Raw genomic sequence first — 15150 nt, forward strand, 5'->3', positions numbered from 1 at the left:
TTTTACATTTTGAAACCAAACTACTTTTATTTGGTATTTTGACACCTGGTTGTGGTGACTTGATAATACTTTTGACTTTAGAGTGCTACAAAGCTATCACAATAGCCATTTGAGTAGAATTAATGACAAAACCTCCTTAATAAGAATATTGAAAATAATTTTATGTGTTGGTTTCCTGATTTATTGGGACTTTTTTTCTCTTTGTTTTCTTTGTAGTGCGGGAGTTGGCCGGACTGGTTGTTTCATTGTAATAGATGCCATGTTAGAAAGAATAAAGCATGAAAAAACTGTAGATATTTATGGCCATGTAACTTTAATGAGAGCCCAGAGGAATTACATGGTTCAAACAGAAGACCAATACATCTTTATCCATGATGCATTGTTAGAAGCAGTGACTTGTGGAAATACCGAAGTGCCAGCTAGAAACTTGTATGCCTACATTCAGAAGCTGACACAAATAGAAACAGGAGAGAATGTCACAGGAATGGAGCTCGAATTTAAGGTATGGTATTGGATGTGATGTGGTAATTCAGGAGCGAGTCATTCTGAGATTGTCTTTGAGTAGTGGCTTCACTTTCTTAACCTTTCAAATTTTTGCAGTTAACAAGATTCACTTGACCTTCTCCTCAGGTGTCTGACTATAAAAGACTTTCTTCCTCTTCCTCTTTTCTATGCTCTGCCTCCTAATAATATCTTGAGCTTTTTTGTACCCTAATTTAAACTGAGGGCTCATACTCTCAGAACATAATATTTAAAACCTCAATAGGCTATGTGGAGTCCACTGGGTAGAAGTGAAAAGTAGTGCAGTTTGAAGAGTCATTTGCTTTAAACAAATGCATTATATCTAAAGAGGAAATCTTGGGCACATTGCATTCACACCATAGGCTAAAATTATCTTTGTCGGGTTTTTCCTTTTTTCTATTTAACAGCGTCTAGCCAGCTCTAAAGCTCACACCTCAAGATTCATCAGTGCCAATCTTCCATGTAATAAATTCAAAAATCGCCTTGTTAATATTATGCCATATGAATCCACAAGGGTATGTCTGCAGCCTATCCGAGGAGTAGAAGGATCTGATTACATCAATGCCAGTTTTATTGATGGATACAGGTATATACTGTTGTTCCCCTGATAGTCTAAAGCTTTGATATTTGCATGTGCCCTAGTTTTATAGCTGGGATGAACTTCATCTCAATTCAAAGCATTTTTTTTCCTGCATAGGTCAGCATTCAGTCCCTTGGTAATTTTTATTATTATTATTTTGGATAGGAGTAAGAAGGAGCAGTAATGGAGTTTTTAATCTGGCCTTCTGCTCTCTTCTTTCAGAAGCCATTTGGACATGGACAGAGTTAATAAAGAAGCTGTTTTCATAAAGAAGCATATTTCATAAATTTAAGTTTGTGTAAGAGTCCTTTCTACCAAATGAAGCCACACAACTAAGTGTTTAAGCAATTTGTATGACACATGAAACTGAGCTATTAGCATTGCGCTAAAATTTAAATGATAAAGATAAAAACATACATCATAATATCAACAAAACAATTTCTTTTGCAAAGTCTACAAACTGTATTACATATTCTTATTTGATTACACAGTCTTAACAGGGATTTAATGCAATTTCATTAATATGTTTTCTTCTTTACCAGGTGTGATATTTATACAGCAAGTGTGAACTTTTGCATGTTCTCTGATTGTTTTAACACACAGTTTTCATTCTCTGTCATTTAGACAACAGAAAGCCTACATTGCTACCCAGGGGCCCTTGGCAGAGACCACCGAAGACTTCTGGCGGATGCTCTGGGAACACAATTCCACCATCGTTGTGATGCTCACCAAGCTGCGTGAGATGGGCAGAGTGAGTGTCTCCTCATAAGACATTCACTTCATGGAGAAATGATGACTGTATTTTAATAACTCAAGTGCCAGCGTCATTTCTTTGAAATGCAGAGTACTCCAGAAACTTTCTGGGCCAATCATTACTCTGGGTTGATATTTTTAACTTACAAAGCCTCAACAAGTTCTTTCATTATGCCTTGAAGAAAGATAGACCTCAGTGAAATACAGTCATAGAGATAAATAAGTAAGCAGATGCCCCTGTTTGACTTATATCCTGACTCTCAGCATATTCTTATTTTCTTTTGCTCTGGACAAGCTGGAGTTTCATGAGCAAATGTGCCATCATTTCTCTGTATGATGGCATTTGACTTCCTTTCATCTTTGAGGCAGATTCTTACTTGCCCATCTTCTACCCCCATTGAATTAAGTGTGGGGAAGTTACATTGCTTTTCTAAGGTAAACTCAGATCTATTTTTTTTAAATGATTATTCTAAAAAAAATAGTATTAGAGACTCGTAAAGACATCACTTAAATTCAGTAGATGCAAGCACTTTGCTATATTTGCTTGAGATATTTTCTATCTTTTTTTTTTTTTTTGGTATAAATTAAATGGTAGAAATGCATCTAAAAATCCAATTTTTAGGGCCCACAGAGAAGAGGGAAAGAAAAAACTAGGACAATAACTTGACTATTCTGATTTGGTCATTGACTCTGCAAGACTTAGCCAAGTCATTAAAATGGCCTGGGCTCCAGTTTCCTCAGCTGATAAGGAAGTTTGGACCAGATCAGTTCAAGGGTTTCTTTCCGCATTCACACTTGATGGTTCTCTTCATTCTGAACCACAGGGCGTAAGTCTGCTAAGGCAATACAGTGCATGATTGACATGGTCAGCATTATGTCCAAGGACTGATGTAATTATTTGGATAACTCGTAGGTATGAAGATGCTTACCCCATTGAAGTATTCAATTCAGTGGATGTGTATTAGCACCTAATATATGCCAAGTACTGTGCTTGAGACCATAGGCAAGTATTGAACCACATGACTTTCTTATCCTTGGGAAACTTAATGGTTTCAAAGAGAAAATGAGTCACATGCAATTGGAATGGCCTTGAATTTTGAAATTTTATTAATGAGAGAAAGAAATACATACATAGTTGATAGGTAATATTTTATTTACATTTTGTATGGTTTGATATTAATCTTCTCTCCTTTTAGGAGAAATGTCACCAATACTGGCCAGCAGAACGATCTGCAAGATACCAGTACTTTGTTGTAGATCCCATGGCTGAGTACAACATGCCACAATATATCCTAAGAGAATTCAAGGTCACAGATGCTAGGGTAAGTTGGCACACTTTTATGCTCTCAACTGTTAGCTGAAAAGTAGTCTAAAGTGCACGTTCGGGAGAAATATTTGCCAGTGACCATATTCTCAAAACAAAAAGAAATCACCCATCCTGGAGATTTTTTTTTTTTTTTTTTTTAATGTATGAGAAACTTCCTCTGTCTGGCAAGTGTTCTCACAAACCCAGGCTTGGCTTCCTTTCAAATGTAACATCTGGCAGCCTAACTTTGGGGATGCACTTGGTGAGTATATGTGCTGGGAAGAATTGTACTGATTGGTTGGCTGTGCTTACATTCACCTTCTCAGCTCTTTCTCTTTGGAACTTTTTTGGCTTATTTATTACTTGAGGCTGTAAATATGTTGTTGTCTTGCAAAGCCCTTTAGGTCATGTGGGCTTGGAGGTTAATTTGGTATGATTTTAAAACTGCAGAGCAAATGGCATTTTTTAGAAGAATCTGACAAGCTTTGCACATTCTAATTTGATTGTTGGCATGGTTTATTCCTCGGTGTGCTAATGTGTCAGTCCATGAGAGCTGTCCACCCACGACCCTTGTTGGCTAATTTTCATTCTACATTTCTTGTCTAGATAGCTGAGTCCAAGGTTCAGCTCTGATGTAAGATGTTCTATGCATAAACTTTAATATCTTTGCCTTTAGCCACTTTCAATCCATGATTACAAACACATCTGAGGAGAGAAAGGGTCAGTCCAAAGCCCTGCTTTGTTTTTAGAACTGTCACAGTGGTGGGTTGAGTAAAACTCCGGTGTACAGCTATTTACTTGATCCATTGTTTTTTCTGGAAAGTGGCTTTTTCAACCAACACTCATGTTTAGAGATTGTCTGCTAATCCCCAAAGCCGGGCCCTGGCTGTCGACCTAAAGTGAAAGAGAAATTGGTTAGCAGGCTAGTTGGCCCAGGTGACAGACCTGTTAATGCCACAAAGTCTAAAGTCTCAACTACTCTGAAAGTGACTGTACTCAAAGCAGCAATTAAGTTCTGAGGTCTCATTTTTGAGTTGCCCAAGTAAGCATGCCTTGGTGACCCATCCCATTGTTTAAAAAAAAAAAAATTTATGCTTTTTTAAAATTTGAGGCAAGTTACACGAGTAAAAATATTAAGTGCATTCCAAGCAAACTCACCAATTATTTCTGATGATAAAGAGTAAGAGCCAAGCTCTGCAAATGGCAGATACCTTCTTTACCATCCCTCACTTGCCCAGATTAAATCTGATCACAAAATGCAGAAGAAACATTGAACTAGAAACTCATTCATGTGTTTGTTTTTTAAAGGCTCTCTGTGGTTGTATAATTTTCCTAGCTGCCATAACATTTGCTGTTTGTGCTCTTAGTGTGTTTCTAATCTCTACTTCCCAGTTTTGGAAGCAATTGGCACTTCACAATACAGTATTATTGAACATGTAACTTGTAAATGGAGTCAGGTGGTCTCTCCTCCACATAGTAAGGGTTTGTGCACATGACCTCTTCTTGCTATTAAAAGCAACGATGGTCAGAAATGACATCCCCAGGACATCCAGAGGAGGACAAATCTGCATTACCTAGCCTCTGGCTTCCCTTCCTATGCTTTTCAAACCTTTTCTGTTTTCAGAAAAGGTTTGAAAAGCATAGGAAGGGAAGCCAGAGGTTTCAGAAAAGGTTTGAAAAGCATAGGAAGGGAACTTGGTAACCAAGTTCGTTACGGGCCCAAGCACGATTTGGCGTAGTCATCAGTGTTCTCCTAAAGTTGATGTAATGTTCTTGTTTTATCTCCATCCCCAAATGATACCAGTCAGGAATATGCCCGGTTCCTGTGGAAAACATCAGACTGGTTGATATCTTGAGTTAAGCCATCCCCTCTTTTCTGTACGACTGCATGAGAAAGATGAATCTGTCTGCTTACCCAGAATCTTGGGAACATGCACATTTATGTCCAAAAGAACTTTAATGGAGAAAGAGGAGATACAAAAATAGAAGGGAGGAACAGGTTGAAATCTTTACTGGGAGCAGAGCCTCTTCAAATGGGACCAGTCCCCCTAAGCTTGTAATTTAGGTTCTCTCTCTCCCTCTCTTTCCCTCCCTCTCTCTCCTCTCCCTCTCCTTCTTTTCTCTGATTCTGGAGAGAAAGGTGATGGGCATAACTGTTGTTCTTGCTTCTGTAAACAGAGGGTCCCCTTCTGCTTCTGTAGTGCTTCTAAAAACACTGTAAAATTCCAGAATGGATCAGAAATGCCTTATTGTCTTTTCAAACTATTTATATTTTAAGAATCAGAGCAATTTTGCCTAATCACTGTAGAAAATAAAGATTCCTCTTGCCTCTAACTTATTTTCTTTCTGCCTTTCAGTTTGTGTTAAAACCCCCATAGAAAGCTTAATTCCTGTAGTCCGCCAGGAAGAGTCCTTTTTCAGAATAGAGCATTTATTTGCTAGGAAGCTCTTTGATCTACCTGCCGATGCCTCACTTCCTACTCAACAGCATAGTCAGTCACATGGTAGCGCTGTGTCCCCTGCCATGTCTGGGAATTGTATACCTCTCTGACATGTGTCCATCTAGGTTAACAGCAGCTACCTAATTTCTGTCAGATCTTTTCACTGTCACTATTTATCATTTGTCAATGGTAGAAATAAGCAAGTATGCCACATGCAAAGTTATTGTGTCAATAGCAAAATCTCTGGTCTGGATGACACGCCTAGATTCTCCTTTCAATATTAAGAGGTTATTGGATTCTGAGATTTTTGCTTTTGAAGGCAAATTTTGGGTCTCAGAAGCTTTTACTAATGTGAGAACTACATGGCTCTTTACTAATAAAGTTTGTAAATGGATATTGTGAGAGTAAACAGATTTGTAATCTAAATATATGTGAACTTAGTGTTCATAGAAGATAAAACAGACACAAATGTAACTAGATTTCTAGTTAAATATCTTTTTAACTTTTTCTTCCCTTTTGTCTTTTTGGAAAAAAAAAAAAAACACCATGCTTGCCCTTATGGTCTGTGCACTGGCTGAATCCTCCTGGCGTCCTTCTTTGTGGCTGGGTATGCGGCTTTCTGCCTAAAGGACGGTCAGTCCCGAACAGTGAGGCAGTTCCAGTTCACTGACTGGCCAGAGCAAGGAGTGCCAAAGTCTGGAGAAGGATTTATTGACTTCATTGGCCAAGTCCATAAAACAAAAGAGCAGTTTGGCCAAGATGGACCCATTTCAGTCCATTGCAGGTGAGTTAAGAATCAGGAATGTTGAGTTTCCACTTGTGATTAGGGTGGTGATAACTCTAAAAATGTGTATTATTGTGTATTCACTGTCACTACAAGCTTCTAGTGTAAATCTGCGTAGTTGAAATTTTATTTTCAGAAATGTATTGTAAAATCTAAAAGCAAGGACTCATTTCTTTCCATAAAGTGAAAACAACCCAAGGAAGATTTTCATCTCCAAATTTTACCTCTTGTAACAAAGAATCAGACTGTTTTTCCCTTGCCTATTTTACCTTAACAAAAATTGTTGGGACATCCCCTAGTGATAATTTGTTCAGTTAATCATTTATTACTTGTTTTGCTTTCATAGCATTGCATTGATAACTATCTTCCTGTATCTTTCTCCTGTGTTTGTCTTCTTGGGAAAACCATAAATAGTTATCAAGCTTTAATGACAATACTAATTCTTATCAGTCAATAAGTGATTAGAATAGTACCTCAGTTAAAATCGCAGTTTGTTTGAAAATTGTGGCTATATCCAAAAATAAAGCACCTTCAGTTAATTATTTCCAGTAGTTTCCACAGCATTTTATAATTCAAGTCATTGAAGTTAATAGAAATGGCAAGTAAATGGTTCAGAAAGGACACTCATCAAAAATTTAGTACTTTTTGGAAAAAGCAAAAAACCTTCCAGCAAAGGGAATTCACCTATTTTTAGTTAAACAAATATATATTTTAAGATTCTAGCAACTGTTAAAGTCTTAGGTTCTAATCTCTTTATGGTCAAAATCTTGAGAAAATTTATTAAATGATTTTACTTCCAAAAAAAAGACCCACCCAAACTCCAGTTCTTAGTGACATGGGAGACAGTTCTCAAAATAGGAGCAATCATAGACCTGGGATTCAAGATATTCGAATTCTAGTCCCACTTTGGTCTTCATGGTCTGACACTAGGGAACTTTCTCTGGACCTCAGTTTTCTCAGCTGATTCCTGAGATCCTATCTAGCACACTGATTCCTAGGCATTATATTGTATATGAGAATTTATATTTATACATTTGCTTTGTGCTATTCAAAATCCTTTGCTCCAACCAAAGAGCATGTAGGAAATGACACATGGACTCAAATATTCAGACAAAGTGGATATTTTTGGAGCTTGAATTACCTGAATATTCCCCTTAATTTTCCATATGATTTGCCCAAATGCTAATTCAAACTTTTCCAATATAAACTATAAGGAAAATAATATGTTCAATCCATATTTTTAACTTTAGACATTCCTATAAGTATATATAGGTGTATGTGTGTGACTTTTCATTGCTTTTGTCATCACAAAATGATTTAAACATGCCTATAGTATAAATATTATGGCATGTTATTCATATATCATATGTATGTATACATATATCTTAAAGACTTCCAGTTATTTTCTCTTATCTGGGACTATCCTAAAAAATACCACTTGTTTATAACTTATTAAACTAACAAGGTAAAGTCAATAATGCCAAAGTTATAAGGGCAAGGTCTATTATTTTCTCGAAAGCACCCAGTAGAAAGCCAGAAACTCTCTATTTTTGTTACATTTGAGCAATCAAATCAAAGTAAAATAGACTCTAGAGTACCTGGATCATTCAGCAAAAAGATCATAAAACACAGTCTCTCAGGATTAAGAGATTTTCAAGGTTAAAAGAGGGCTTCAAGGTCATCCACTCCATCCTAACAGAGAGACTTGACTACTCCTGGACATCCTCAGCTACTTCGCAAAGACTGCCCATGGATTTTTAAAAAGTCTTAGTTAACATTTCTGTTTGGAGTCTTCAGAAAACCCAGTTTATAAAGGGACACACTATTTATATATGCCTGTCAGCTACATTCTAAGTAAATGAATCCATCCATTTTCTACAGCCTGTACCCAAGCGTTACACAGGCCGTTTAATTAGGATCCAAAAATGTCGGGATTTTTCAGATTATTCACTGTTCTCCTCATTACCTAAGCCTCCAGATGCTTTCCTACTTCTTAAGAGCACAAAAGCTATGAATTAATTTTCTTCTCTTGCTGCACTGAAGATTCTGGAATTATCTTAAAACAATAAAGAAAACAGAGAAAGATTCAAAACTTTGTTAATGTGGTGAAAAGAATCCTGATGTTTTAGCTCTTGAACATCTAAAAATGGTAGATAAGTATATAGTTCATTGGCTCTTAACCATATTTTTTCTTTTACGTTAGAAACCCCTTGTAGAATCTGTTTAAAGTTATATTTCAAGAAATAGAAAATATATATATATATATATATATAATTTACACAGTCCATACATATAAGATATTCAGAGATCCTTCTTGAAGACTGAATGAGGATGCCATATCAAAAACTCTGTTATAGAACCTCATATCAAAAATACTATCTAAATTTGAGTAGTGTATATGCCAGATGATGGGGCATCCTGCACAGATTTTAAGTGACTACAAGAAGTGAATAATACACTAGAATACTTGAAGATGCTCAATTTATCTTACCTTATCTAAATTATTTCATACTTTAAAAATATGAAGGAGGCAAGGTCTACAATTTCAGGATCTGCATGAAGAATATAAATCTATATTTACTGTTCCTTTTATATATTTATTTTACAATATTTATGTTTCTTGATTACTCCAAAATGGCATATGATCCCAGGTGAAAAGACATTTTATTTGATAAGACTTATTTCTAATTACTTCACTTTCATTCTCACATGTTAGCATGACATGTTATCCCGAGTAATTGTAAATCTGACACCACATTTTCCTGAATGTTGCTGTGGAAGAACTTGATGTGGTATGAAAGCTGGTAAACATATATCCATCCACTTCCAAGCAAATGTAGCCAAGACTGAGCGTCTCATCCAAAACTGTTGCCTTTGTTTCTGTGACAGTGCGGGCGTTGGAAGAACTGGAGTCTTCATAACACTAAGCATTGTTTTAGAAAGAATGAGATATGAAGGAGTTGTAGATATCTTCCAGACCGTCAAAATGTTAAGAACACAACGACCAGCCATGGTACAGACAGAGGTGAGAAAAATCTCCATGACTTAGTTTGTCACATCTCAAGAGCCAAATAACAGGTTTTATTAGCCAGGACCAATTAGAGACCAGAGACTCTCAAAACCAGAGGCAAAACACAGGAAAATATTGTGGGAGAAGCATCAAATTGTTTGAAATTTTTGAACCTTGTTTTTTCCCTCTTTAAATGGGAGTGACAGTGTCAATGTCTTAGAGTTTTGGGGGGAGTTATGTGAAATATATTGGGTTGAACCATGTTAAATTGTCACTATTTAACCATTGTTGGCCTATGAAAATGGCAATCTTATCTAATTCATTATATTCACATTTATGTATATTACACATATGTATACATAAATGTATATAAAAAGCACAATGCCTGATATGCAGCAGACCCTCAGTTTGTTTTACTTCTCCATTCTCTTTCTGTATACCTAAGTGTTAGATATCAGCTGCTCTGTATTTCACTTCTTAATAATGGCCTTTTAAAATATTTTGATCCTGGATAAACCCTAGAAAAATTAGCCCCCTATTTTCTATTCCAATACTTAATATGGAAATTCTCATATTTCTCAGAATGTGCTCATGATTTAGCCAGTCTGGCCTATTGACTATTTATTTCTAAGGATAATATGAGTGATAGATTGTGTTTGTTTTTCAAAAGGCAACCAAGTTGTATAATTTATGTGTTCCTAAATTTATCACTCACAGTATCTTTCAGACTTTGATTTCAAAATAGTGCAAGCATTTGGCTTGCAATACTCAAAACATTGTGTCAGCTTGACAAACTTAATGGGTGTTGGGGGTGACAGAGGGAAATTGGACGTTTAAAAAGCCTTAACATTTAGCCAAGCAACTTACTGTGACAAGATAGAAAAGCAAACTCCATTTATTTTGCATTACCATTTTTATTGTAGAAAAATGCACATTTAAGCAAAATAGAAACTATCTACTTTCAGCCCCATTGGCTACTGAAAATAAGTTTCTCTTATGAGGAAAATCCTACTTTTTCTCATCCCTTCTCATCTGTAAATTATAATTTTTCCATCTCTCCAGCAATGCCCCGACTTATTCCAATATGACCATGTTCTCCTCTGTCTGAAAAAGGACACATTTCACACCGTTTTATTTTAGAGTGGGCCTTTTTAGAACAGACAACTAGCAATCATACTGAATTAGGCCAAACGGCACAGGCATTCTTATGTGGGCAGCCAATCTTGTGTTGCCATTTTCAGGGGTTGAAATCTTAATGTCCAGCACGCTGTGCAAAATGGCTTTGTGTGCCTAGTGTTCCTCACCAGTTACCTTTTGGCTGCCTTCCTCGCTTATATAAGAACATCAGAAACGATGTCAGTAATTCTGATTGTAGGCAGCAAAGTCTGCTGTCTAATAAGATTTTTTTTTTTTTTAAATTTAAATTCTGTCGGTAGTAACTCAGAAGATAAAATGAATCTAGAATTTCCTCAGGACAGTGTGTGTCTGCATCAGCTTCTCTTAAATACGCCGAGAATTAGTTATCACAAATGAGCCAATAATTGTAAGAGATGACTGTGACATATGAGGAGTTCCCATATTCACGGTGGTGATTGTTTGATACACCTTGGAGAATGGTTCACATTTGTCTGGAAGATAATGTTCACTTGAATTTTCACTACTTGGAATTAGGAGACTATTTCTGGTCAAATTGATTGGTGAAGTTAATAAACACCCCATGTGGCTGGTCGTTCTTTGCTCAGTAAAACCGACTGGCCATCGGATTGAATTGATTGATGGAAGTAGTGATTTTTGTCCCCATCAAAAAGCAACTTTGTTTCTAATACTGATTTTCATTCTGTTAAAATCTCCTCTTTCTCACCATGCTCTGTCTCCTGCAGGATCAGTATCAGTTCTGCTACCGAGCCGCACTTGAGTACCTGGGCAGCTTTGATCACTATGCAACGTAGAAACCCCTGACCCATTTTGGATTTTTACTACAGGCCCTTCAATATCCATGGAGTCTCTTCTGAGCCATACAGGGCACTTGAGAAGTCCTTCATAACTTCTAGGTAACAACCACTTAGTGGGACTATTATACACAAAACAAACTAAAAACAAACTCTTCCGGGTGGACCAAGAACTCAGTTTAATAATCTAATCCGAAAAATAATAAAGAGAATCCTGACTGATGAGGTACCTGAGGATTTTATTGATGGATACCTCAAGGATTCAAAATAAAGGGAAGAAGAAATCACAGCAAAGAACCACCATCTTGTTCAGGATTGCTTTCTAGGTGCGAGGAGGAAATAGAGTGTTGCAGTTTAGTGCGAGCTGTTTGCTGGTGTGGCTTCCTTCTCACGGTAAAATGAACTCTGCTTCGACATTACCCCTTCCCACCATATTGCTCATAATAACATTTTAGGGGAAAAGTGGGGGGAATGTTTAAAAAAGAAAGTCTTCAATTTAATTTTTTAGTATTGTAAAAATACTGCTGACCTGTGCTTCATTTTTAACTGTGCAAACTTTTTTTTAACAAAATGTATCATTCGATAAAGTGGATTTTAAAAAAGGTTACATAACTCTTCATTTTTTATTTTTAAATTGTAGGTTTTTTTAAGCTGTAGAACTGTTATCTGTAATATTTTACTGTAGAAATATCAAATAATTTGAAAATTTGCACATTTTTGTGCAATACTCGATCTACAGTATTGGTCTCTTCAGATATTACTATTTACATTTCTGTTTGGTTTTGGTCGATAAGAAAGTACCCGTTCTTTTCACATAATCAAAGAGAACTTTCTTTTTTTGGAATCAACAGGGAGGCGCAAAGTATAAAGTTGCTGCTAACATATATACATATATATCCATATTTTATAGGGGTGTCTATGTATATATATAGACAGTGTGTCACATGAAATGATAGATATAGCTATCATTCAGTTCTTCCATGATTTAGTATTTTTAAGGTAGACAAGCTATTGTAAACATCTTTTTCAATTTATTTTATGACATGTTGGTATTTCTTAATATCACGAAAATTTAATTTTTTAAGGGAAATGAGGAATGCACATCAGTGATTGTCAAACCTCACCCCCTAATTTCCTACCCAATGTCACCCCACCCATCTAATCATATTCACAAATACCATTTTGTTAGGCTGCCAACAAATTCAATATTTCTAACACTCTAGTGCAATAAAAAATTATTAAATATCTAAGAGGTGTGCATGTGGGAAAGGTCAGTGCATATCCCTTTAGGAGGGGAGAATGTTGTAATATATCAACTATCAAGTTGTTTAAAAAACAGTGTATTCAATCGTATATTGTCTATAGTATGTGCTATGAAATTTGCATTTATGATATGTAACAGGGGCAAAGCCAAATTCATGTTACTCTGTTCAGTCAAACATTTTGTGGCATACAGCATTCCTGGAAAGTGCTGTACTTTGTTTTCTTTTGGTTTTAGTTCTGCATTTAGAGTGCCTTATAATTGATGCCTATTTTAATAGCATTTCTTTTTAGCTTTTGGTTCGTATTTCCACTAGTTGTTCGTATATGTTACTCTTTCTATTAAAGCATTATCTGTTTACCACATGTACGAAAACTCTTTGAATAATATGCATTCCTAGTTTCCAACCAAGTCGGGGACGTTAGGGATTGTACCAGCCCAAAGCACTTGGATAATCAGGGCCCTTCTTCCATTCATAATTGTCAACATCAGGAAAAGCTATTTGTTTTATTTATAATCCCGTCCCAAATTTATTCTGCAACACTCAGTAATTGCACCAAACTTAGTAACCAAACATTTAAAACTTCAGAATATATTTGCTATATTCCATTGTACATATATATCTCCCCAAATTTTACAACATAATTACTATAGGAAGCCATGGACGATGGCATGAGTTTGCCATATCTTACACGATTTTAAAGAACCCTCAAAATATCCAAGGAACTCTTAAAGAGTTTTGGTATAGGTATATTTCGAATTAATTTTAGCTCCATTGATGTTCTGGCATCTGATTTTTGTTTTCTGCATTTTCCCATCACTAACAGAATGAAATCCAAGAGACCAAACACTTGCAAGCATCGTATATGAGCACTTTTGTAAAAAGAAAAAAAAAAAGAAAAAAATATGTATAATGCTAAAAAAAAAAAAATGCATCTAGAAGGCTACCTCAGAATGAGACTCTAACCTACATCAGAACCAGAGAAGAATGTGCACTATGTGGGTCTGTTGTTTTCTTTAAGTTTATATCTTTTGGAGCTTTATCCAAGTGCCAGATTACTCAGCACTGTAATTTTTATTTAGTGAAACAAAGGGGGTCATTAGATGGACATTGCATTATGCAGACATGCCCTGTTGGACATGCAGATTCTGATGGTGTAATACACACCTGAACCATTGTCCAATGAGCAGTTTCTCTCTGAGGCAAAAACTGCCCATTTGACAGAGGGAAAGAGGAGAATAACCACAAGAAGAAAATGAATGGGATGCATACCATAGACGTACAAGGCGGAGACTATTTCAGATACCTTACTGTTCAGGAGCTATTCCGAGAACTAACTCCCTACTGTCATTGATGTGCATTCCACTCTGTGCTTTTCTGTACAAACCGTTCTAGTTTTATTTTCCCAGGTAAACATCTTTATCTACCATTACCATAAACTCTCAAATTTCCAATTATTTTCATCATCATAACCAGTACGGTGCTATTATTTACCTATGTACGTGTAGTTATGTATAATTTTGTAATTAGTTACAATGGTAAAAAAATCAAAATATATAAAAAGTGATTTGTACAGAACTTTATTTTAGCTCTTTTTTAAAAATTATTTGCATGGTTAGAAAACGGCGAGGACAGCCAGGGGAGGGAAGGGCCTCTAGGGAACTTTGCACTTTCTATACCTTTGTACTATGCACTGCCCTATTGATTCTACACCCAATAATGTTATTACTTGAACCCATCTGTAAGAAACTGCTTCAGAATTTCATTTGTGTGTGTGTAAATAACACAACGTAGAAACAGGAAGGGGAAAAATTCTGCAATAATGTACAGATTTTTTTTCTTTCCTGTTTATTTTTGGTTTAGCTTTGTTTTAGTCCCTCCTTTTTATTTTTAATTACCTTCTTTTTCCTTTATGGGTTTTGGTTTCCTTTGGGTTTATGGGTGCCCTGATACTCCAGCAGAGATCAGAAGGCTACAGATCCATCCTATCCATCCGTTACGTGGCTTTGCCATCCAAGCTTGGAGTGTCTACAAAGATAATAACGGTTGTGTTCTTTGCTCTCGTTTTGGATGCATAGACTGAAAACTTAAAAAAAAAAAATAACTTGTAAAATGGCTTGTTAAAAAAAATACAATTACCTCTAATTAGTAGTACGCGTAAATGTTTTACAGAATGAAAGGCGTGCTTTTTATTTTCTTACTTCGTTACATTGGTGGCGAAAGAAGTCTGTATGAAAATCAGTTCTTTGCTGACACAAGTTCCATTTGTTACAAATGAATTCTAATAAAAATGTCAGTGTTATGCAGCCCTGGCCTTTGCTTTTGTCCTCTCAAGTCCTTTGGTTTTGAACTGACCATATATGTTCCCCTTTCTCTGGTTATCTGGTTGGTACCTTTGTTCTAATAGTAATTTTACTTATTGGCTGAGGGAAGCCACCTGTCTGCAAAATTATCTGCCCCTCTCAGAATGCAAAGCGCGCCTTTCAATTAAGTAAAGCAAGCAGCAATGAGCTCCTTTAGTTCTGAGAGCAAAAGGAAGCTGG

The 15150-nt window shown here is 36.1% G+C and overlaps 1 protein-coding gene across 20 annotated transcripts in view; it reads left to right on the forward strand.

Annotated features, from left to right (window-relative positions):
* The window catches only part of PTPRD (protein tyrosine phosphatase receptor type D), a 467045-nt gene extending 452132 nt beyond the window's left edge, over positions 1-14913 (forward strand). For all 20 annotated transcript variants that reach the window (XM_039877795.1, XM_039878308.1, XM_039878028.1 and 17 more), the window contains 7 exons: positions 217-502; positions 930-1108; positions 1727-1853; positions 3052-3177; positions 6232-6386; positions 9276-9411; positions 11277-14913. In XM_039877795.1, coding sequence (XP_039733729.1) covers positions 217-502; positions 930-1108; positions 1727-1853; positions 3052-3177; positions 6232-6386; positions 9276-9411; positions 11277-11345 — 1078 coding nt within the window. In that variant the 3' untranslated portion in view covers positions 11346-14913. The remainder of the gene's footprint in view (positions 1-216; positions 503-929; positions 1109-1726; positions 1854-3051; positions 3178-6231; positions 6387-9275; positions 9412-11276) is intronic.
* The last annotated feature ends 237 nt before the right edge of the window (positions 14914-15150 follow it).

This window comes from Pteropus medius, unplaced genomic scaffold (genome assembly GCF_902729225.1).
Source record: "Pteropus medius unplaced genomic scaffold, Ma_sr-lr_union100, whole genome shotgun sequence".
NCBI classification, from domain to species: domain Eukaryota; kingdom Metazoa; phylum Chordata; class Mammalia; order Chiroptera; family Pteropodidae; genus Pteropus; species Pteropus medius.